The sequence below is a fragment of the Hemicordylus capensis genome, chromosome 12 (genome assembly GCF_027244095.1).
Source record: "Hemicordylus capensis ecotype Gifberg chromosome 12, rHemCap1.1.pri, whole genome shotgun sequence".
Lineage (NCBI taxonomy): Eukaryota > Metazoa > Chordata > Lepidosauria > Squamata > Cordylidae > Hemicordylus > Hemicordylus capensis.
Window position 1 is genome coordinate 4,590,436 of NC_069668.1, and position 24,707 is coordinate 4,615,142.

General features: G+C 50.6%; 1 protein-coding gene across 2 annotated transcripts in view; it reads right to left on the minus strand.

Annotated features, from left to right (window-relative positions):
- Positions 1 to 24,707, minus strand: part of USP32 (ubiquitin specific peptidase 32) — a 145,382-nt gene that overhangs the window by 66,134 nt on the left and 54,541 nt on the right. For both annotated transcript variants that reach the window (XM_053275083.1, XM_053275082.1), the window contains exons 3-5: positions 18,730 to 18,835; positions 17,500 to 17,618; positions 6,687 to 6,846 (exon numbers count right to left, since the gene is read on the minus strand). In XM_053275083.1, the coding sequence (XP_053131058.1) occupies positions 6,687 to 6,846; positions 17,500 to 17,618; positions 18,730 to 18,835 (385 nt within the window). The remainder of the gene's footprint in view (positions 1 to 6,686; positions 6,847 to 17,499; positions 17,619 to 18,729; positions 18,836 to 24,707) is intronic.

The window sequence follows — 24,707 nt, forward strand, 5'->3', positions numbered from 1 at the left end:
CTGCCTTCCATAGAGTCAGATCTAGGTCGGTATTGCCTTCACTGACTGGCAGCAGCAGCTGTTCAAAGTTTCAGGCAGAAGCCTCTCTGAGACCAACTTGGAGATGCTGTCAAGGACTGAACCTGAGACCTTCTGCATATGGATGCTTTTCCACTGAGCTGAGGCCCCATCCCTTAAGGGGAATATCTTGCAGCAGAGAGAGTTCTGCCCATCCCAATGGCTCCGTCCCCGAAGGGGAATACCTGACAGGGCTCACACATGTAGGCTCCCATTCAACTGCAAACCAAGATGGACCCTGCTTAGCAAAAGGGACCATTCATGCCCGCTACAGCAAGACCAGCTCTCCAAATGTGGAGGATGGGTTGTGTGGGTCAGATAAAAATCTAGGTTTCTCTTCTACCAGCAAGAAAATATCCCAGCTGGAGTGATGTACTTAAATTCATCACAGAAATATTAATACACTTCCCTTCTCCTCCCACCCTCCGCCCCCCTTTTTTTAAAGCTTCAACTTGTCTGCACTCAAAATAAATCTCTCAGGCAGTGTATTCGCAAAGCTGGCTGGACTGTGGATATATTAATATTTTCGTCAGCTGGGATTTACATACTTGTAAAAAACAGACACACCTTGAATGGGAAGGTTTTAAAAAGAAGCAAGAACACATCCCCGATGACAGCGTGACCCAGTCATCTTGCCGGACAGGGCCCGAGGCTAGGCGAACTCATGACCGAGTGAGGAACCCAGGAACCGGTTGTGGACCTGGCTGGCAGCCACGAGTGGGATGCGGGGTCACCACAGATCTCGCTTCAGACACCCAAACCCACCCAGCACTCTCGGGGAGTCAGTCTTCGTACGTTCACACTCCCAACACGGTCATCTTCTGGCCTGCTTCAGGTTTCTGCCACCCCTCCATGTGTCTCGTGGATGGTGATGGGTGACATTCCCTTTTTGTGACCCTCAGGGCCACCGGGGAAATCAGAGGCAGGATCATAAAAGATAAGGGAGGGGGCTGGGGACTGGGATATTAAGCTCCGGCAGGAAGGCATCGCCTGGCCTCAGATAAGAGACTCTCCCAGAAGCTTTTGAAGGGGAGAAGAGCACGAGCAGTTGCCTAGCGACAGCTTTATACCACTTGCTGGCGGGGTCGACGGCACTTATTTATTTGCTCATTTATAGCCCCACTCTTCCGCCAAGGCGCCCAGAAGAGGCGCCTCAATCCCTGGCAGCATCTCCAGATAGGGCTGGGAGAGACTCCTGCCTGAAAGCTGGGAGAGCCGCTGCCAGTCCGTGCAGGCAATCCTCAGCTAGACGGACGAAAGGTCTGACTCTGTCGGAAGCAGCTTCCGATGTTCACACAGTGTTCTGCACAAACGCCAGAAGAGAGGGCTGCAATGTTACAAGTACTGCATCTCTCTCTCATGCCACACAGTTGTATCTTTCCTTCTCCTTACAAGTGAAACTGTGGGCCATCTGCCAACATTCTCCTCTGCTATGCAGAGACCTCTGCAAATTTGGTAAAGGGGCACCTTTTAACATGGTGATTCTCTTGTCTTTAGCACAAAACCAGCTCTTCTGGATAAGGAATACAGCTGGGTAGGGGATACAAAGTAGTAGGCAGCTACTGGGTAGGGAGTAGCGAAGGTCCATGTATACTTCCCAGAAGACTCTTGCAAGGTCCTTCGGCTTCCCAGATGGCTCATGTGAGAGTCGTCCAATCAGACTTGGATGAAACACAGTTGCCTCCCCTCCTCACCAGTGAAGCTGGGTAAAGGCCGTTGTTGATTAAAATTAAACAAGGCCATGGGGACCAGCAAGAGTTGCTTCAAGGGGTCAGGACCCCACTCTCCCTGGTACCGACAATCACAAAAAGTACATCAATCCCAAGGAAAACTGATGTATGCCAAAGAAAGGCATAAATAAGAGAGAGAAAGGGGCACAGAGAGAGAAAGGGGGAGAGAGAGAGAGAGGGAGGGGGGAGAGGGAGGGGGAGAGAGAGGGAGGGAGGGAGAGAGGGAGGGAGAGAGGGAGAGAGAGAAAGGGGGAGAGAGAGAAAGGGAGAGAGGGAGAGAGAGAAAGGGGCAGAGAGAGAGAGGGAGGGAGGGAGGGAGAGGGAGAGAGGAGGAGTGAGGGAGGGGGAGAGAGGGAGGGAGGGAGGGAGAGAGAAAGGGAGAGAAAGAGGGAGAGAGAGGGGAGAGAGAAAGGGAGGGAGGGAGGGAGAGAGAGAGAAAGGGAGAGAGGGAGAGGGAGAAAGGGAGAGAGGGAGAGAGAGAAAGGGAGAGGGAGGGAGGGAGGGAGGGAGAGGGAGGGGGAGAGAGGAGGAGTGAGGGAGGGGGAGAGAGGGAGGGAGGGAGAGAGAGAGAAAGGGAGAGAAAGAGGGAGAGAGAGGGGAGAGAGAAAGGGAGGGAGGGAGGGAGAGAGAGAGAAAGGGAGAGAGAGAGGGAGGGAGGGAGGGGGAGGGGGAGAGAGGAGGAGTGAGGGAGGGGGAGAGAGGGAGGGGGAGAGAGGGAGGGGGGAGAGAGGGAGGGAGGGAGAGAGAGAGAAAGGGAGAGAAAGAGGGAGAGAGAGGGGAGAGAGAAAGGGAGGGAGGGAGGGAGGGAGAGAAAGGGAGAGAGGGAGAGGGAGAAAGGGAGAGAGGGAGAGAGAGAAAGGGAGAGAGAGAGAAAGGGAGAGAGGGAGAGGGAGAAAGGGAGAGAGAGAAAGGGAGAGAGGGAGAGAGAGAAAGGGAGAGAGAGAGAAAGGGAGAGAGGGAGAGGGAGAAGGGGAGAGAGAGAGAAAGGGAGAGAGGGAGAGGGAGAAAGGGAGAGAGAGAAAGGGAGAGAGGGAGAGAGAGAAAGGGAGAGAGAGAGAAAGAGAAAGGGGGAGAGGGAGAAAGGGAAAGAGAGAGAGAAAGGAAGAGAAAGAGGGAGAGAGAGAAAGGGAGGGAGGGAGAGAGGGAGGGAGAGAATGAGGGAGAGAGAGAAAGGGAGGGAGGGGGGAGAGAGAGAAAGGGAGGGGGAGAGAGGGAGAGGGAGTGAGAGAGAGGGGAGAGAGAGGGAGGGAGGGAGAAAGGGAGAGAAAGAGGGAGAGACAGAAAGGGAGGGAGGGAGGAAGACAGAGTGAGAGAGAGAGGGAGGGGGGAGAGAGAGGGTGGGGGAGAGAAAGGGAGAGAGAGAGGGAGGGGGAGAGGGAGAGAGGGAGGGAGAGAGAGAGAGGGAGAGAGAGGGAGGGAGAGAGAAAGAAAGGTAGAGAGAGAAAGGGAGAGAGGGAGAGAGAGAAAGGGAGAGAAAGAGGGAGAGAGAGAAAGGGAGGGATGGAGAGAGGGAGAGAGAGAGAGAAGGAGAGAGGGGGAGAGAGAAAGGGAGAGGGAGAGAGAAAGGGAGAGAAAGAGGGAGAGAGAGAAAGGGAGGGAGGGAGAGAGAGAGGGAGAGAGAGAAAGGGAGAGAAAGGGGAGAGAGAGAAAGGGAGGGAGGGAGAGAGAGGGAGGGAGAGAAAGGGAGGGAGGGAGAGAGAGAAAGGGAGGGGGGAGAGAGAGGGAGGGGGAGAGAGAGGGAGGGAGGGAGAAAGGGAGAGAAAGAGGGAGAGAGAGAAAGGGAGGGAGGGAGGAAGAGAAAGTGAGAGAGAGAGGGAGGGAGGAGAGAGAGGGTGGGGGAGAGAAAGGGAGAGAGAGGGAGGGGAGAGGGAGGGAGGGGGAGGGGGAGAGAGAGGGAGAGGGAGGAAGGGAGAAAGAAAGGGAGAGAGAGAAAGGGAGAGAGGGAGAGAGAGAAAGGGAGAGAAAGAGGGAGAGAGAGAAAGGGAGAGGGAGAGAGAAAGGGAGAGAGAGAGAGAAAGGGAGAGAAAGAGGGAGAGAGAGAAAGGGAGAGAGGGAGAAGGAGAAAGGGAGAGAGAGAAAGGGAGAGAAAGGGGGAGAGAGAGAAAGGGAGGGAGGGAGAGAGAGGGAGAGAGAGAAAGGGAGGGAGGGAGAGAGAGGGGGAGAGAGAGGGAGGGAGGGAGAGAGAGAGGGAGAGAGAGAAAGGGAGAGAAAGAGAGAAACGGAGAGAGGGGGAGAGAGAAAGGGAAAGAGAGAGAGAAAGGGAGAGAGGAAAAGGGAGAGAGGGAGAGAGAGAGAAAGGGAGAGAAAGGGGGAGAGAGAGAAAGGGAGGGAGGGAGGAAGAGAAAGTGAGAGAGAGGGAGGGAGGAGAGAGAGGGTGGGGGAGAGAAAGGGAGAGAGAGGGAGGGGAGAGGGAGGGAGGGGGAGGGGGAGAGGGAGAGGGAGAGGGAGGAAGGGAGAAAGAAAGGGAGAGAGAGAAGGAGAGAGGGAGAGAGAGAAAGGGAGAGAAAGAGGGAGAGAGAGAAAGGGAGAGGGAGAGAGAAAGGGAGAGAGAGAGAGAAAGGGAGAGAGGAAAAGGGAGAGAGGGAGAGAGAGAGAAAGGGAGAGAAAAGGGGGGGAGAGAGAAAGGGAGGGAGGGAGAGAGAGGGAGAGAGAGAAAGGGAGGGAGGGAGAGAGAGAGGGAGAGAGAGGGAGGGAGGGAGGGAGAGAGAGGGAGGAAGGGAGGGAGAGAGAGAGAGAGAAAGAGAGAGAGAGAGGATGAGAATGAATGAGAGAATATGAGCCAACCAGCTAGGACATGTTCGTCTCCCAATTTCCCTGTCCTCATAAATTCCAAGGCAAATTGCTCTGTTTCACAGCAGTTACCACACCTGTTGAAATGGCCAGCAAAAAGACTGTAAATCCCGTGGCAAACAGAGATATTTCAGGAAGCTATAAAGTTCGACTGGCTTCTGCTAACAGGACTAGCAGAGTCTCCAACAGCACCGACCCAAAGGATAAGCTTTTCTCAGTTTCCTCGTACAATAAGGTCACAAGCCTCCTACTAACAGTGGGATGGTGCATCGACAGAAGGAATCTTACATGCACGGATACTCTCCGTCTCTAAGAGCAGGAAGATCTGGAGGTTCTGAGTCAGAGGTGTAAAATTTGCCAGGCGTTCACTATGAACCCAATGTAGCTGATCTATGTTGGTGTTCAACCACTGTTATCATAACCCTGATGGTTTATTTTGCTGGGCTTCTGTTTGTAAACGTTGTTGTTGTAGTGGTCTGTGACTGTAATAAAGTATTGATTGATTCAGAAGCCAAGTCTACAATTAAAAGGAGGGTTTGAAGGTCAAAACCCACAACTCAGCATCTCCCTCCTGTGGAAGGACAATACTCTGCTTGCTTGCTCTGTGCAAGAGAACCCTACAAAATCCAACGTTTTGGTCCAGATCTGAACAGGTCTATCACGGAAGGGGTTATGTGTCTATTTAGCCTGCAAAAGGCAGGAGCAGAGAGAAATATCAAGACAGTAAATAACAACGCACTCAAAATGCTGAGAGTATCTTTGCTCTCTCCTGGTATTGATCAGTGGCTGAAGAGAATGACCAGCCAGTATTATGCTGAAGCCGGAGTGAATAGGAAGACTCCTACTAAATGAGCAAAGAGGCACTTCTCTTGTGTTTAGCAGGGGGAGAGCAACTGGACCTACCCCACCCCAGCACAGCACCCCTCCAGTGGCTATTGCTGGTGCTGACCTCAAGTTTCTTTTTAGAGTGCGGGTCCTTAGGAGACAGGGGACCATCTCATTTATTTCGTATGCATTTATTTTTCTACGGAAACTGCTTTGAGAACGTTTGCTGAAAGGCAGTATGGAAACATTGTAGTAGTAGCAGTAGGCATGGCTGACAATACCTCTCCCTCCACCAAGGATTAAAATGGTCTGTCTATCACGGAAAACCGTCTGCCAACTGTCCTCAAGAGAGGACACCCGCTACCAGTAGGTGGACCATCAGCCTTCATATGGGGGTTCCCCTTTCCCACTTCCCTGGTTTTCTCTGACCCAATTGGCAAATCTTGGCTGGCATCTTGCCTCCAAATCCATTATTTGGAACATAAGAAGATCCCTGCTGGATCAGGCCCAAGGCCCATCTAGTCCAGCATCCTGTTTCCCACAGTGGCCCCCCAGAAGCCATACACCCAGGAAGCCACACCCACGCCCCCTCTCTTCTACAGCTGGTATTCAGAGGCATCCTGCCTCTGAACATGAAGGCCTATAGCCATCAGGATTAGTAGCCAATCCTGATGGCTAGTAGCCAATCCCGATCCAAGGCCACTAGCTTGGATGGCTTTAAAAGGCTTAGATAAGTTCATAGAAGACAAGTCGGTCTTCCATGAATTTGTCCAAGTCCCTTCTAAAGCCATGCAAGCTAGTGGCCTCCACCACCACATCCTGTGGCCGTGAGTTCCACAGATTAATTCTGCGGGGTGTAAAAAAAGCACTTCCTTTGGTTGGTCCTAAATTTCCTGGCCATCCGATTCAGGCGAAGACCTCTCGTTCCGGTGCTGTGAGAGAGGGAGGAGAACGAGCAGAGCCCAAGCCACACTTGGGGAAGGAGAAGAGAGGGCACGAGCTTGCAGCAGACGTGTAAACTCACAACATCGGAACTGAGCGGTCACAATCTTTTCTATAGCTCACAATACGTATTTGCACCTCCAGAATGAAGCGGAAGCCGCTGCCCCAGAATGCACAGCTTAAAGTGTACAGGTGTAGGACCCACAAAGAAGGCAGGCCACAGCACAGACGTTAACACGGAAGACACTCTCTTTCTTGAGCTGCCTGCAGAAGGAGATGCATGCCCAATGCAATCTAAACAGCTTGAATAACCCGCTCACCTGAACAAAAATAACGACTTACAGTGCGTGACTCCAGCGAGCGTTTGGTAGAAGGTGGGGGTGTCACTGTCGTCCGTGAGCGTCACGTATGCCCTCCCGGACAACAGCCAGCGCGTAAACGTGAAAGCTTCGTTGTTGTGCAACAGCCAGTTCCTGAATTTCTCATAGTTGACCTTTTCACCCTGCAAGGAGAACATTGCGAGGAGAGCATGAAGCAAAGGCAGTCGAGGAAAATGCTGCTTGCCAACTTGCTGCTGCTGGCAAAATTCCGCGGCCAAATGCACAAGCCGCGAGGCCCAAAGTGCCGGGTTCAAGTTCAGCCGCAGCCCAGAATCCACAGTCGGGCTGGCCACATGATTGGAAACTGAGGTCGAACAAACTGTGTGCACTCCCAGTTTCCGACCATGTGTGAACAAGCCACCAGGTAGGAGGAGAGGAGAGGGATCGTGTGTGCAAGAGGGGCTGGGGGGGGGAGGAGAAGGTTTTCCCTCCCACCTTGTTATGATGCTGAGTGTAGAATCCAAGGGAAAGGGTGGTAGTCTGCAAGGACAAAGCAGTGGAGTGGAATCAGGAATACTGATAGTTGAATGAAATAAGAACATAAGAACAGCCCTGCTGGATCAGGCTCAAGGCCCATCTAGTCCAGCATCCTGTTTCGCACAATGGCCCACCAGATGCCGCTGGAAGCCACAGGCAGGAGTTGAGGGCATGCCCTCTCTCCTGCCATTACTCCCCTGCAACTGGTACTCAGAGGCACACCCTTGAGGCTGGAGGTGGCCCACAGCCCTCTGACTAGTAGCCATTGATAGACCTCTCCTCCATGAAGTCATCCAAACCCCTCTTAAAGCCATCCAGGTTGTTGGCCGTCACCACATCCTGTGGCAGAGAGTTCCACAAGTGGATCACGCGTTGTGTGAAAAAGTACTTCCGTTTGTTGGTCCTAGACCTCCTGGCAATCAATTTCATGGAGTGACCCCTGGTTCTAGTGTTGTGTGAGAGGGAAAAGAATCTCTCTCTCTCCAGTTTCTCCACGCCATGCATGATTTTATAGACCTCTATCATGACCAATAGTTGTGTCCAGAGAAGCAAACGCAGACTGCTTTTCAGTGCCTTGCTGCTGGCTGTTTGTTAGCCCCGCCTCTACTCCAGGGCTGGGATACGAGGAACTCAAGCTCCATTCAAAAGCTGGCCTGGATCAAGGAATGGACTAACACCATTCCTGAGTAAGAGAGATCCGGGTAGGAGGAGGCCGTGGATCCAAGAACTTTCCCTCCTACCTCATTCAGCAGCTGGGCAGAGCTGCTGAGTAGGAGGGAGTCCTCCGGCCCACAAGCATGGATGGAGCCTCCAGCCTTGTTTTTAACTGACAAGATTGCTGCCCAATGGGAGCATGCCCAGCCCCCAAATTAGGGTAGGTGGCATCTCCTACCCATTACGATATGATCGTATGAACTCCTCTAGCATTTGCTCATTTGAGGCAAAGGGCACCAACACGCCTCTGTTGGCCTGAACTAAAAGAGCGTAACTCAAACATTCACAGCAAGCTTAACAGAGATGTTCACAGCATCTCTGTTGCTAGAGATGAAGAGGTCCAGTTTACCCCCTGCTCCCCAGCTGACATAGGAAGCTACCATATACTGAGTCAGACCATTGCTCTATCTAGCTCAGTATTGTCTTCACAGACTGGCAGCGGCTTCTCCAAGGTTGCAGGCAGGAATCTCACTCTCAGCACTATCTTGGAGATGCTGCCCGGGAAGGAACTTGAAACCTTCTGCTCTTCCCAGAGCAGCTTCATCCCCTGAGGGGAATCTCTTCCAGTGCTCACACATCAAGTCTCCCATTCATATGCAACCAGGGTGGACCCTGCTTAGCTAAAGGGACAAGTCATGCTTGCTACCACAAGACCAGCTCTCCTCTCAAGGCTCTCTCTCCTGTCTCCTCCCACCCATCTGATCCCAGACTGCCCAAACCGCCTGTGACATCACAGCCGCTGAGCCAACCGCAACCCCCTCTGGCCTGCCACGACTCACTGTGACCTCGGAGCAGCTCAGCCAATGGCATCGAGGGAGAGAGAGCAGCAGAGCACGCAGCAAGACAACTGCAAGGGAGGTCAGAAAAAGGAGGAAGGAGCCACGGACGGGAAATGAGACCCACAACCAGTCATCCCGACAAACGCTGCCGCCAAGGAACAAGTTTGTTAACAGGGACAAGTCTGTTCCCCCCTCAAGCGAAGCGCTTGGTGCCCTTGCAAGATAAATCCTCCAGGGCCTTGCTCATTAATACAGAGGGCAGTCTGGGTCCCCCCTCAACCAGCTCATTATAATGCATGTGTGGCAGCAGCTTGCCTGATTAAAAAGCACTCCAAGCTCTACTTCCAGCTCACCTACCAGGCTGTGTGTGTGTGTGTGTATGTGTATGTGTGTGTGTTCGTTAACCCTTTGCCTCTAGGACAGGGATTCTCAACGTGTGGGTCCCCAGATGTAATTGGACTTCAACTCCCATAATTCCTACCAAAGGCCACTGGGGCTGGGGATTATGGGAGTTGAAGTCCAAGAACATCTGGGGACCCACACATTGAGAAACCCTGCTCTAGGAGGTCAGATTCTGCCTCAAACACGCTTATCAGTAAAACACAGCTTTGCAAGCAAGGATATATTCCCTGTCTGGGGCAGTTTAAGGCAGTTTAAGGCATGGTTCTCTTTAATGTGATTATCGTGACAATGTCTTGTGGGCATTCTGGCAGCAACCTTTTACTACTAAGAAGTGCTCACTTATACCTGGGAAGGAGAGGGAGAGGGGGAGGGGGATGGAGGGAGAGCACATATAATATTATGGAAATACTCCACGTCAGAGGTATTAGGGGGTTCTTAATAGGTTACCTTCTGTGGCTAACGAAGTGGAAGCAAATTCTTTGGGTTTCTTGCGTTTAAATGTTGGAGGAGCCTCTGCAAACAGACACGTTGCTTAATTCAATTTTTAAAAGGTGAATATACTGCTGCCTTATAAACGGAGTCAGGCCGCTGGTCCAGCTGGCTCAAGATTATCCACACTGACTGGCAGAACCTTCTCCAAGCTTTCCGGCAGGCATCTTCCCCAGCCTTCCCTGGAGGTGCTGTCAGGCTTCTGCATGCAGGCAGATGTTCTACCAGAAAGCTATGGCCCCATCCACTCAGGGGAATATCTTACAGCAGGCAGTGCTCCTATGTAGTCCCCCATCCAAATGCAAACCAGGGCAGACCCTGCTTAGCAAAAGGGACCATTTATGTTTCCTACTGCAAGAATACCTCCCGCCGCAGAGGCAAGATGCCTTTCAATCCCAGTTGCAAGGGAGCAACAGCAAGAGAGAGGGCATGCCCTCAGCTCTTGCCTGTGGCTTCTCAGAGGCATCTGGTGGGCCACTGGGAGAAACAGGATGCTGGACTAGATAGGTCTTTGGTCTGATCCAGCAGGGCTGTTCTGATGTTCTTAAACAGCTCTCCTCCCCTGGAGAGTGGGGTGAGTGGATGGGGAGAATACCTATGTGTCTGTGCTTGGTTTCCCAGAGCAGAAATCTCAATACAGAACAAGAATGGAGATATGTCTGCACTCTTACCATTGGGTCCAGGATCTGAACTGAGAACCCCACAGCCTGAAACCAGGATTTGGCTTCCTGAACTTTCAGCCAAAGTCCTCAAAGCTGTTTACATCGAAAAATCATAAACTGCCACGGTTTAAGAATTTGGGAAGGGTTTGCCTCAAACAGGGGGGAACAAAATATCTTTGCAGGAAACAATGAGCTTCCTGTTCTCAAGCAAAAGAGAGGAGCATCAAACTTCTGTGCCATCCAGAGCTGGTGGCTGGAGCAGCCTGCCGAGATTAACAGGCGACTGAAATGCAGCAGAGAAGGCTATTGGGGCCGGTTTTCATTTCAAAAGGAGATGCACACAGGACGTACGCGCAGGACAGAAGACAAGCCTGCATATATTAAGCCAGACCCTTCGCCTTCTAAAGCATCTTCAGAGAAATGCAGTCGGGCCGATGTTTGTGAGTCCCGCGTTTCATTACAGCAACCAGGCTGGGGCCGCTGTGGGTTCTTTACCGCGGAAAACCCACATTCCTGGAAGAGCTGGAGGAGGAGTTTGGGAGACAGAGCCCCACACCTCGCTTGGGGCGTAACCGTGATCAGGGGATAAAGGAGAGCGGGCCGAGAGGAGAACCATTTCTCCCTCTCATGCAATGCGAAGGCTCGGGTTCCTCGAGTGAAACGGCAAGAGAAAGCCCTTCTCCCCACAGTGCGCAATTAATCAGAGGAATTTGTTGCCAGGTAACGTGGTGATGGCCGCTAGCTCAGATGGCTTTGAGAAGGGGCTGGACGAATTGCTCGGAGAGGTCCGGCAATGGCTATTAGTCATGGTGGCTATGAGGAACCTCAGAATGGAAGAGCAGCCCTGCTGGATCCGGCCAGTGTCCAGCATCCTGTTTCCCACAGTGGCCCACCAGATGCCTCTGGGAGCCTGCAGGCAAGAGGTGAGGGCAGGCCCTCTTTCCTGCTGTCGCTCCCCTGCACCTGGGATTCGGAGGCATCCTGTCACTGAATCAAGAGGTGGCCTATAGCCATCCAGAGAAGTAGTAATTGATAGATCAGGACCAGGACCAGGGAGACGTGGGTTTGAATCCCCACTCAGCCACGAAACTCACTGGCTGACTCTGGGCCAGTCGTTTCTCTTTTAGCCCAATCCAGCTCACAGGGTTCTCGTGGGTTAAACATAACCATGTACACAGAACCGGGCTCCTTAGGGGAAAAGCGAGATTTACAATTAATGTAAAAAAAATTTAATTAAACAAATTTAATAAAATAAATAAAATCATTTGTCTAGGCCCCCTTTGCAGCCATCCAAGCTGCTGGCCATCACTACATCCCGTGGCAGAGAATTCCACAGATTAATTCTGCACTGTGTGAAGATGTACTTCCTTTTGTCAGTCCTCAAATTCCCTGGCAATTGGTTTCATGGGATCACCCCTGGATGGGAACGAGGATGGGAAAGAGGGAGAAAAATTTCTCTCCACCCACTCTCTGCACACCATGGCACACCAATCCTCTAGCACAGGGATTCCCAACGTTGGGTCCCCAGATGCTATTGGACTTCAACTCCCATAATCCCAAGCCCCAGTGACCTTTGGTTGGGGATTATGGGAGTTGAAGTCCAGTAACATCTGGGGACCCAACATTGAGAATCCCTGCTCTAGCATGTCTCCCCTTCCATGTGCAACCTCAACGTTCAGAGAGGCCATCTCTCTCTGGCGACCTCTGCAGGGGGAGAAAGGGAGAGCAGTCCAGGAGGACTACTGCCACAGGCTCTGCCAGTGAGCTTCCAAGAGGCATGTGTGGAAGGGACAGCGAAAGCTGCCCTCTACCAGGCAGTTTTTCCAACAGACTACATGTGTAAGCACTGCAAGATTCCCCTGAAGGGATGGGGCCACTCTGGGAAGAGTCCCTGCCTGCTTGCATGCAGAAGGTTGCAAGTTCCCTCCCTGGCCGCATCTCCAAGATCGGGCTGAGAGAGAGAGATTCCTGCCTACAACCTTGGAGAGGCCACTGCCAGTCTGGGTAGACAACACTGAGCTAGACTGACCAAGGGTCTGACTCAGTAGATGGCAGCTTCCTGTGTTCCGACCCTCAGTCCATCTATCTCAGCACTGTCCACACCAGACCTGCTCAACTTAGGCCCCCCAGCTGTTTTGGGATTACAACTCCCACAATCCCCAGCCACAGTGGCCAATAACCAGGGATTATGGGAGCTGTAGGCCAACATATGCAGGAGGGCCAAAGTTGAGCAGCCCTGGTCTACACTGACTGGCAGCAGCTCTCCAAGGTTACAGGCAGGAGTCGAACTCCTTTCCCAGCCCTACCTGCAGAGGCACCCAGGGATTCAACCTGGGCTTCTACATTCAAAGCAAAGCAATGCTTCCACTGAGCTACGGCCCCATCTCCTAAGGGGACTATCTTACAGCGCTCGCATGTAGTCACCCATCCCAATGCAAACCAGGGCAGGCCCGGCTTAGCAAAGGGGATCATTCCTGCTCGCCACTGCAAGACCAGCCACCTAATGGCGCCAGAGGTTGCCGGTTCAAATTCCCACTGGTCTGTTTCTAGGCTATATTGGGCAGCAGTGATATCAGAAGGTGCTGAAAGGCATCTCATACTGTGTGGGAGGAGGCCATGGCCAACCCCTCCTGTATTCTACCCAAGACAACCACAGGGCTCTGTGGGCGCCAAGAGTCGACAGCTCACTTTACTGTTACTGCAAGACCAGCTCTCTTCCCCCAGGGAACCAGCCTGCCTTAATTACCCTTTTGTGCCCCCCCCCCCAAATCTGCCCAGGGAGATTTGCATTGCGATTCTCACACCCAGTGCAAGGAGCTTGATAAGGAACGACAGTGCTCCTCTGTGGGTCTTTGGCCTGCCACGCTGACTCTGCCAGGAAGAAAGTCGCCTTTCTTCTGCAGAAGCCTCGCCTCCTAAGTCAGACCAGCGCAAGTGGCCGGTAAGCAAGGAAGATTAATTTCAAGCCACACCAAGATGGGAGTGTTTGGACTCCATTCCCGCTGAGAGGTGAACCATTCGGCACAGAAATGCCTTTAAAATCATACAGCTAAGTCAATAAAAGTAATATCCAAGTGCCATTAACCCCAAGCTCAGCCAGAAAGCGCTTGTTTACTAAAGGTTCAGTGCTGTCGTGCTCTGAGTTTCCCAAGCCCCAGTTAAGAGTTCTCCAGCTTAATCAATTCACGCAGGTGGGTTGCTGATAACCAAGAGGAAAACTGGAAGCCGGCGTGCAAGTATCCCTCTCCCTGCAGCACGGGCGCTCTTCCCTGGTTTAGAATCCAGACTCTAGTTTGCATATAAGAAGAAACAGGGAGGGGAAAAATATTCTAGTCCTCAGGATATGCTCGAAAACGTGTACAGTCTCTGAAGTGGGCTACAAGATACGAAGTTGTTTTGCTGGCTCTGCTGGGACCATCTTGTTCTCTGGTTTATTCAATTTCATTCCTCCCTGCTGGGTGCGAGACCAATTTTAGCCTACACTGGAAGGACGTTTCTAACAGAGGGATATTGATATGAAAGTTGCTAGACTGTAACAGCAGGCTTGGCAGGGCTGCAGAAATCCACTAGTCTACTAGTCTCTGACAAGTGAAAAATGATGCCTGGCAAGTGAAAAAAGTCCCGATGAGCAAAGTACCAACATAGCTTGATGAGTGAAATATTTTGTCTGGCTGACAAACTGAGCCAACATTTATTTACTCCTGAAGCCTGGACAGGAGTTGTTTTTTTAACCTAGGAGTCAGCCTCCAGATTTGGGAGCCAGACAATGGACACTTGACAAAATTACCGGACTTGGTGGCAGACTCTGTAGACGGGGAGGGTAAATGGGCTTCTTCTGGTCCCCTTTACAAGTAACATATTTAGAACAGAAACCGGCTGCCAGGGACAAATCAAGATTTTTTTCAGTAACTCTGCCCTGAATATCCTAGCCTGGGTGTCACGGTTAAATTTCTAGGCACCATGGGATTTGCCAAGCCCTGTATTACAGTGATTGCAGTGTTATTGACAGGCTGTTATTGCTACTGCTGTGTGCTCCTTTGGGCTCAACCTGGCTGCAGGAAAGCAGCATAAAAGCCGCCCTGAGAATAACTCCTTGTATGCCATCCTGAGCTTCCTGGAGATTCAATACATGATTCGGTGACCGGAGCTTGAATAGGGCAACCACACCGTTCCACTATAAATGTTAGGTTTGTAAAATGATGTATGGTGTGGAGACAGCGGATGGAGAGAACTCTTCCTCCCCCTCTCACAACACTAGAACCAGAGGTCGTCCCAAGGAACTAACTGCCGGGCAATTGAGGGCCGACAAGAGGAAGGACTTTTTCCACACAGTACAGAAGTAACCTATGGAATTCTCTGCCATGGGATGTGGTGATGGCCACCAGCCTGGGTGGCTTTCAAGGTGGCGTGGACAGTTTAGAGGACAGGTCTATAAATGGCTACTAGTCTAGACCAGGGATTCTCAACGTTGGGTCCCCAGATGTTCTTGGACTTCAACTCCCAGAATCCCCAACCAAAGGCCATTGGGGTTGGGGATTATGGGAGCTGAAGTCCAATAACATCTGGGGACCCAACGTTGAGAATCCCTGATTTAGATGGCTAGAGACTACCTCCCGGTTCAGGGGTTCAGGGCCTCTGAATCCCAATTGCAGGGAAGCAACAGCAGGAGAGGGGGCATATCCTCCTTTCCGACTTGCAGGCTTCCCAGAGGCATCTGGTGGGCCACTGAGGGACAGAAACAAAGTGGTGGACCAAATGGAACCAGTGTTCCCTCTAACAGGGACTCCCGGATCTTGTTGACTACAACTCCCAGAATCCCCAAGCAAAAACCACTGCAGCTGGGGATTCTGGGAGTTGTAGTCCACAACATCTGGGATTCCCTGTTAGAGGGAACACTGGATGGACCTGGAACCACATCCAGCAGGGCTGTTCTTATGTTCACTTCCTACAACAATTCCAAATAGAGTTTTAAGAGTTCCTCTCCCCCTCTCCACTCATTTCAACAGCTGCTGTGAATAAAGATACAAAAGAAAAGAAAAAGACAAGGGGGTGGGGGGGAAGAACACCTTCTGCAGCCTGCAACGAACAGAGCGTCTAATAAAGCCACTCCAAATGGCCTCTCATGCTTTCGGAGTGGAGGCATTTGTGATCCACTTTCAAACCAGAGCCTTCTCTGAGGCTGATGCGGCAGGGGAAGCAACAGGCAGATAATATATGCCATTTTCATTTTCATTTATACAAACACTCACAGTAGACTTTCTGCTCCCGCTTGTAGTGGAAAGAATTTTAATGAGCTGTAGCCTTGAGCAGGAGGGACGTGGGATTGACAAGCCCTGGAAGGATGGAAGGCAATACCTGTACATGTGGAACTGGGGCGGTGGGGGGGATTCTTTGTTCCCACGGAGGCCTTCTGGGTGCTCTGGAGTCCTGCGTGGCTCCCGCAAAGGAGACTGGAAATTGGGGAGATGGTTCTTGTCCACCTGGGGCGAAGGGTGCTCTCAGTATGTTGGGAAAAGGGAACGCAAGAAAGAATTTGGGGTGGGAGTGGGAGGTCCATTCGACACAGGGGCAAGGACCCAAACTTGTCTCTCTAGCCAACACGGGTTTGTGACAGCACTCAGTGGGAGGTTCAGATTTTTAAAGCATTGCTGTTTGGGACTTGGGGTGGAGGGCGTTAGAATGAGGGACGTAGGAAGCTGCCTTGTATGGAATCAGACCCTTGGTCCATCTCGCTCGGTATGGTCAACACTGACTGGCAGCAGCTCTCCAGGGTTTCAGGAAGGGGTCTTCCCCAGCCCTACCTGGAGATGCTGGCAGGGAGAGAATCTGGGAACTTCTGTGTGCAAAGCAGAGTCTCTTCCACTGAGCCCCATCCCTGGGCTACTCAACTTCGGCCCTCCTGTAGATGTTGGCCTACAATTCCCATCATCCCTGGCCACTGTGGCTGGAGATTATGGGAGTTGTAGTCCAAAAGCAGCTGGGGGGCTTAAGTTGAGCAGGCCCGCCCTAAGGGGAATATTACAGCAGACAGCGCCGGCATGTTGTCACCCATTCAAATGAAAACCAGGGCAGACCCTGCTTAGCAAGGGGACATTTCACTGAGTGTTAGCCACGATCTGGTTAGGCTGGCATGGGCTGTGCTTTCCCTCCACCTCATTCTGGGTACGCGAGGTGCGCTGGCTTCTGCCCTCCGACCCAGATCGCAGCTAGCAGATCACTTCCTCCTCCTTCTGCCCCTGTTCTTGCCAGCACGTGACTTTCTCAGGAGCGCGCATAGAACTCGGAGTCAGACTAGACACTCCTCCTACTCAGGTTTCAGTCATGAGAATTGGCCCCCTGATTTAGCGGCATGCTCCCCCAACTTTAGGGAGACAAATTCCATTCCTGTGGGGCAGAACAGCAACATCAGGACTGGCTGAAGCTCGGCCTTCCTCTCAGCAATCTTTCAGTGGGTCAAACCGTGCTCCATAGTGGCCATTTGGTATACAAGTGTGTATAAGCATTTTGTATACAAATGTGGTTAGAGGTTCAAAAAGAGACACAAGTTAGAAGAAAGGATTGTGCAGACAGACACATCTGCAGAAAACGGATACTGTAAAGATCTTGCCGTATTATTACAAAACAGTGTTGTATATACAGGAGGACCTCGATATTTGCGGGGTTTCCATTCCCCGCTGCAACCGCAGATATGGAAAGCGTAAATATCGAGTCACTGAGCCTATGGGATGCGGGCGGGGAGGTTAGATTCCCAGTCGTCAGGAAAACCATCCATAATTGGCCAGATTTTTGGAGAATGCTGCCTACTGTTCTTCACTGGTCCCCTCGAGTTGAGCTGTGTCCCCAAAGGTCTGAGAATCGACCAAAAAGCATGGGTTAATTTTTTTAACAGAGTCATTTTGAGGCTCCCAAACACAAAATGGCGGCCATCCCTGACCAGCAGACACACAGAATTAACCCCTTACTTTCTTATACGCGAATCCGCAGATGTTGAATCCACGGATATCGAGGTTCTACCGAATGTATTCTTATGTACCTTGTAACTAATCACCTTGGCCAGTGACAAGCACCCAAGAAGATATATATACAATTGCATGTTATGGGCAAGTTATGTTATGTCAAGAGACCTCTGTGTTATGCACAAGCTTAATAAAACTCTACCTAGCAAAGCCATTGGAGAGCTGTTAAAAAGTGCCCCTCCAGGAAAGAGAGGTGGAGAGTTTCTCTTTCAAGACACTTGAACTGCAGGCAATACCTCCAAGAAGCAAATCTTGAGGGTTTCCGGGACTTTCCCATCCACCAGCTGAAGCATCTTCTCCATCTCTTCGCGGACAACATAGCTCCCGGATTCATTTGAGAACAGGCTGAAAATGTCTGTGAAGGGGGAAAAAACCCAGAGAGGAACATTAAGCTAGACAGGTCCAACCTACACTAGCGTAGCTGAGCAGTTGATGTGAATTATCCAGAACAACTTTATCAAAAGGGAGATGTGCTAATCCTCCCGTGCTTGCACAACAAAGTGCTTCACTACTTAGATGCTGAGGTTAAAGAAATGCCGGTTTAGTCAGCCTTCGAAAAAAGGATTACTTAACAATTACTCCAGTTTAATGTGTTATATAGAGTTATAGTCAGGGTTATTTCTAATACAAGGGTACAACTACATAGGGACAGTTTGCGGGGTGTTTAATTATCTCCAGTGTCAATTCTTGTTGGGTCTCACAGATCTCATGCCCTTTGCTGTTTTAGAGGTCAAAATCCAAATCACTTCAGAATTCAAAATCAGTTCTGAATCAACATTCAAAATCGCGATCAGTTTTGAATCAAAACGTATGAACGGGGTGTGCGTGGAATGATGAACAGGCAAAACCTCCTGCATCAACCTCGGGTAACTATTATGTTAACGTGAGTTTCTGTCACGGTAAACTATTCAAGCACACATCTTATTTATTTTATTTTTGTCAATATACTTCACAATATACATGTGAAGACGTGGCCTTTTACTCAGGCTTTTATGTGATTGTCTCCACTGCTGCTTCTTTGTATATTGTATGGTATTTTTATGCATGTATTTTAAATTTTTTAAAATTACATCTGTTTTTATATTTTAGCATATTTTAATTGTGCAATTTTTATAGTCTTGTTTTAACTTTTTCTATGTGAACCGCCTTGTGATTATTTTAATGAATGGCGTATATAAATTTAACAATAAATAAAACAAAATAAATAAATACTGGATGCCTCACCAATATCTTGGCTATAACTCATTCCCTGCCCCTTTTCTTGGGGGTCTAAGTGTTCTCTGCATCTGAGAACAGGAGATGGGGCAATCCTTTAACGTCACCTTCCTCCAAACCACAGAGAAGGTAACTCCGGGGAATGACCACTTGCAGCTTGACTTATCACCACTGCTAGTGGGATGACTTCAAACTCCATTCAGCACGGACACACACCAGTCACCAGCCCCCCAAACACGGCAGGGACTTACATTTCGTCTTCTCTTCATCTTGGCCCCTCGTCAGCAGGACCAAGCCCACAATCAGGTTATTGAAATGCAGTCCTTTGCAGGTGCCGCCAAAAGAGCAGTAAATGACCTGGGAGGGAAAAGAAAGAGGAGAGGCAGTTACGGGCAGGAATGCGGAGACTCGCACCCGTGGCACAATGTGGCCACCCAAGGCAGTACCCAAGCATCGCTCCCAGCACCTCTCGTGGTATGTGATGCAAAGTCAGCGTTCGGCTCACAGGTGGAGAAGCTCTCCCCGCCACACACACCTCTGCCCCCAAAGGCTGTCAGGACACATCTGCCCTCATGCATACAAGAGATCGTATTACTGAATAGCTAGCTACCCTTCAGTTTGAAGTGCAGGGAGTTTATTTACAGGCCTGACTCCCACAGTCATGCAAGGAGTCATCACAGGACAAATCTCTGCGGCTTTTAATAACTCAGAGCCACTGCCTTAGCTCATCGCCACAGCCAGACGGTGCGGTGTAGTGGTTAGAGTGGCTGCACAACGCGGGCCCTCCAGCGGTTGTTGGACTACAACTCCCATCATCCCCAAAACACAGTGGCCAATAGCCAGGGAGGATGGGAGTTGTAGTCCAACAGGAGCTGGTGGGGCCAAAGTTGTGGGCTATTATTTATTTATTTATTGGATTTCTATACCACCCTTCCAAAATGGCTCAGGGCAGTTTACAATTTAAAAAGGCATCATCTCATACTGTGCGACAGACAGCCATGGTCAAACCCTCTGTATTCTACCCAAGACAACCACCAGGCTCTGTGGGTGCCACAAGTCGACACTGACTCGACGGCACAACTTTACTTTACTAGAAGTGCTTATATGACTAAGCAATCAAGAGATTCTTAATACTATACAAAAGATACAGCTCTAAGCACACAAGTGTGCCAAAGAGAGGATAAGACAGACATGTGTGGCGCTAATTCGAGGTTTTGTAGTCTTCATCTGTCCAAAGCAAAAAGCACCTAAGAAGGTATTTTCCGCAGAACACTGTCAAAAGGATTTTTCTTGATGAATATGAAACACAGCTGTTGTCTTCCTAAAAGGCTTCTTTTTACAAAACAGGCAATATTTCAAACTTCTCGCTTGGTGTTCTCTCGGAAATGGTTGGTTCTCTCCCAGCCCAACCTGGAGATGCTGCCAGGGAGTGAACCTGGGGTCTTCTGCCTGCAAAGCAGGGGCTCTCCCTCTGAATTACGACCCCATCTTCGAAGGGGAATATCTTACAACACACTGGCAAGACTCAATGAGACCCAAGTCTAGAGTTGCACAAGTTGGGTCCAAATGCATCAAGAGCCCTGCATCTCAGCTCCCAAGCACCCAATCCTACAAAATGCGGCTTCGAGATGCTGGAATCTTTGAAGTGAAAGAATGTATGACCTGCATGGAGAGAAATGGCACTTCCGATTGGTGGTTTTCCTTTGTCGAACAGACACTCATGGTCGAATGCATCACTGCAGCTGACCTAAGAAGAGGACTGCCCAGTAACCACAGACGGGGCGGGGGGGGGGACAGCCCAGGGCTCCAGGCTGCCACGACCCACTGTGACTACACAAGCAAAGAATTTAAGGAATGGTCATGTGCCAAAACTGTGATACCCCTCCGTGCCAGCCCCTACAAGGCTTCTGCTCTGCAAGAGCTAAGCTGCGAATTATTTCAAGGGAATGTGGAGCGTCCAACGCAAATGTCACGCATTGGGCATGGATGGCCATTCCACTTCCATCTCTATCCTACCATCTGTCAAGTAAGAACACAAGAACATCCCTGCTGGATCAGGCCCAAGAAAGCCTATCTGGTCCAGTATCCTGTTTCACACAGTGCCCCATCAGATGATGATGATGATGATGATGATTACATTTATATCCCGCTCTCCCTCCAAGGAGCCCAGAGTACTACATACTTGAGTTTCTCTTTCACAACAACCCTGTGAAGTAGGCTAGGCTGAGAGAGATGTGACTGGCCCAGAGTCACCCAGCTAGTCTCATGGCTGAATGGGGATTTGAACTTGGGTCTCCCCGGTGCTAGTCCAGCACTCTCACCACTACACCACGCTGGCTAGGCAAGAGATGAACGGATGCCCTCTCTCCTGCTGTTGCTCCCCTGCAACTAGTTTTGAGAGGCATCGTGTTTCTGAGGCTGGAGGTGGCCGACAGCCCCCAAACTAGTAGCCATTGATTGACCTGTCCTCCATGAATTTGTCCAAGCCCCCTTTAAAGCCATCACCACATCCCATGGCAGAGAAGTCCATAGCTTAATTATGTGATGTATGAGAAAGGTCTTCCTTTTGTTGGTCCTCCATTCCCCGACCTTCAGTGGGTAAGTAGCCCCTAAAAGTGTCAATACTCCAGTTTATTCCGGCCTCCTTTCTTCTCTACTGTGCAGCAGAGATCCTTGGGGAACATCCCCACAAGCCAGCAAAGGGACCCCTCTCTGCCCTTAAGCCTCACCCTGCTTTCACGGGGGCGGATGCACATTTTCTCTTCAGATGCCACGGCATTGGGCACACAGTGCTTCCTGTGGATCCCCCTGGAGATGACTTGCTGGGTGAGGCGTGGAGATCAACTCCACCGCCTGCTTTCGGGAAGGCGGCCATAGTCGTTATGCCTCCAAGTTATGCAGCAGATCGCTCTTCGCCATATCCAAGGACCCTCCGTGCTATCTATTAAGATTCCTTGGTGCCAAAGAAAGAGCTGACTCCTTCCAAAAAATCTGCTTGTGCTGCAATTAAACATGGTTGCCACGTTTTGAGTTACGGGAAAGAGAAGCGGGCAGTCAACTGTGGAGCCTGTGCAGTAATTACCAAGCGGTGTGTCATGAGAAAACTAAACGGCCAGCAGCTTCTGCAAGGCCAGAAGTACCCATCCATTTCGGAGGCTGCTCGCTGTGTCTCTGCGTGACTCCCTGCTCTGCATTATGCCGCTTTCCAATCAGCCTCCCCTGGGAGAGCAAAGAGTAATTAGGAACATGGGAAGCTGCCATATACTGAGTCAGACCATTGGTCTATCCAGCTCAGTATTGCCTAGGTGTTGAGGTGCTCTTCAAGGTCTTTTGGAACTGCACCCAGGGTGCCAATTACCACTGGGATGATTTTGGTCTTTTTCTGCCACAGCCTCTCAATTTCAATTTGTAGATATTTGTATTTGGTGATTTTTTTCTGTTTCTTGTTCTTCTATTCTGCTATCCCCTGGTATTGCTATGCTGATTATTTGTTGTTGTTGTTAATTTGATTTCTAAACTGCCCTTCCAAAAATGGCTCAGGGCGGTTTACAGAGAGAAATAATAAATATATAAGATGGCACACAGTCATCAATTCCCAAATCTCCTTTCAATCTCTCATGTGGTCTGGAAACTTGCTCTGCATTTCAGGCCAGAAATGCGCCAGACAGAAGGCGCAATGTGGAATTGCACGCAGCCCCGCCCAGTGTGAATGTTCTGCACCTTCCATGGAAATCCGATATTTCTGCTTCCAATGCTGAGAGCCCGTGCACAACGGCCTCTGCAAGAGATGCGGGCAGGCTGATCAGTAATTGCTTCTCAGGCAACAACAACAAAAATTGTTAGCCTATTTCACTTGAGCTAAATTGGCTGTGCATGGTTCTGACTGCACTTAATGGAAGATGCCTAGATACCTAATCATTCATACCAGAGAAAATCAATAGTAGTATCACAGACAGCCTGCAGGTGGAAATGTCCCCCCCCCCAAATTGGACAAAATGTGCTTCTGCCATTTTCTGAACCTAGGTGTCGCCCGTCCTACCCAAGATCTTCTGCTACAGTCACAAGGACTAGTAACTTGCATTCTATGAAAATACAACTGCTGGGATTTTCAGAATATCAAATTCTGCTCCAGGCTGCAACTTCAGAGTGCTGACCAAGCACTGGAAGATCAAGAGAAGAGAAATGCTGCCCTTTTTTCCAAAATGAAAAACCGAAGGTCAACACCAGCAACAGCCACTGGAGGGATGCTGTGCTAGGGCTGGATAGGGCCAGTAGATCTCTGCCTGTTAAAGATAAGAGAATCGCTCCTTTGAAACGGGAGGCTTGGACCAGTTTGCAGCAGCACCCGAAGGCAAAGATTCTGGCTACCCACAACACTATGATCCTTCTGAGGAGAAGGAATTCTTTCCTCCGCATTTGGTAGCCCAGCAATAGCACTGCGGACAGATCTCTGGGCTTGGAAAAAGCTCTATTGTTCCTTGTGGCATAATAAAACGACCGTGTGTGAGTGGTTCAGCAAAGCTAGCTAGGCAGGCTTCTTAATAATGCAGCAAGCAATAGTAAAAATTGCATACTTCCCCCCACCCCAATTATAGGACATTAAATCATAAAGGCTCTTGGGTTCACTTTTCTTCCCATCCCTTACAAATGAAGAAAGTACTTCTTCGCACAGCACATTAATGTATGACACAGGGACAGAGGAAGCTGCATTCTACCGAGTCAGTTCCTTGGTCCAGCTAGCTCAGTATTGCCTACCCAGACAGGCAGCAGCTCTCCAAGGTTTCAGACAAGAGTCTTTCCCAACCCTACCTGGAGATGCTGCCAGGGACTGAACCTGGGGCCTTCTGCATGCCAAGCAGATGCTCTCCCACTGAGCTGCGGCCCCATCCCCAAAGGGTAATATCTTACAGCAGACAGCACTCAGAGAGTGCTGGAGAGGAGAGCTGGTCTTGTGGTAGCAAGCATGATTTGTCCCCACGGCCAAAGAAGAAGCCGGCCCTACGTAAGTCAGCCTCCTAGCCGCCTTCGGCAGCCACGTCTCCCTCCTCCGACTCCTCCTGAGCCATCCCAACAACTTAATGGCGCTGCGAGTGTTTGCTCGGCTCGGAGACCTGTCAAGGGGAAAGAGTCGCCGCCCGAGCAAGCAAGATGTCTTGGTGAATGGCAGGGCGGCTCACGCCGCGAACCCGAGCTGACTGGAAGGCAGGAGTGCGGGCGGAAGCCACGACACCGCCCAGCCCCTTGGAAGTGCTTTTTGGTGGGGACTTTTCTGAAATACCAGGAATTCAAGCCGGGAGAGGCCAAGAGCTTCCTCAGAAAGGGCACTTCTACAGATCGGTGTCACCTTTCCAAGCAGGGCGCACAAAATGGGAAATGGGAAATGACAATTTCTTACACACAAGGGTTGGCCACAAACGGGGAACAAGACATCGAGGCTCTTTCAGAGCGGCTTCGGCACTGCTTAACTGCTTCAGCCAACCGTCTCCCGGAGCCGCTAGAGAGTGGCTCAAACGCATGACTGCAGCCAGGCCTGAGAAAACCTGGCCCCCAGTTTCTGTAGCACTTGCTAGCCATTTCCACATTTGTAACCACAGAGCGAAAGCGCCAGGAATCCATAAAACCTCCTCATGAGCGGCAGAAGAAGCACTGCCTTCTCTAGCGACCATCGCGAAACAAGGTGAGAGGAGAGCTGGTCTGGTGGCAGCAAGCAGAACTGGTCCCCCTAGCTAAGCAGGGCCCAACCTGGTTGCATTTGAATGGGAGACTAGAAGTGTGAGCACTGGAAGAGATTTCCCTTAAGGGATGGAGCTGCTCTGGGATGGAGCCGCTCTGGGAAGAGCATCTAGGCTCCAAGTTCCCTCCCTGGCAGCATCTCCAAGATAGGGCTGAGAGAGTTTCCTGCCTGCAACCTTGGAGAAGCCGCTGCCAGTCTGTGAAGACAATACTGAGCTAGATAGACCAAGGGTCTGACTCAGTATATGGCAGCTTCCTAGGTTCCAATCCCCGGCATATGCAGCAAAATGATTTCAGGTAATACAGATGGGAACCACCCCAGACTCTGGTGAGTGGCTTAATAGGCAGGAGAGAGAGAACTAGGCAAGACAGTCCAATATTCTTTGAACTCAGCTGAAACTGAATAGGCCTGCTCACACATTCGTTTCAGTCTTGGTTTAATGTGGGTTACAACATTAGCGTGATCATGTGAACCCATGCCAAGGTGGGGATCTCA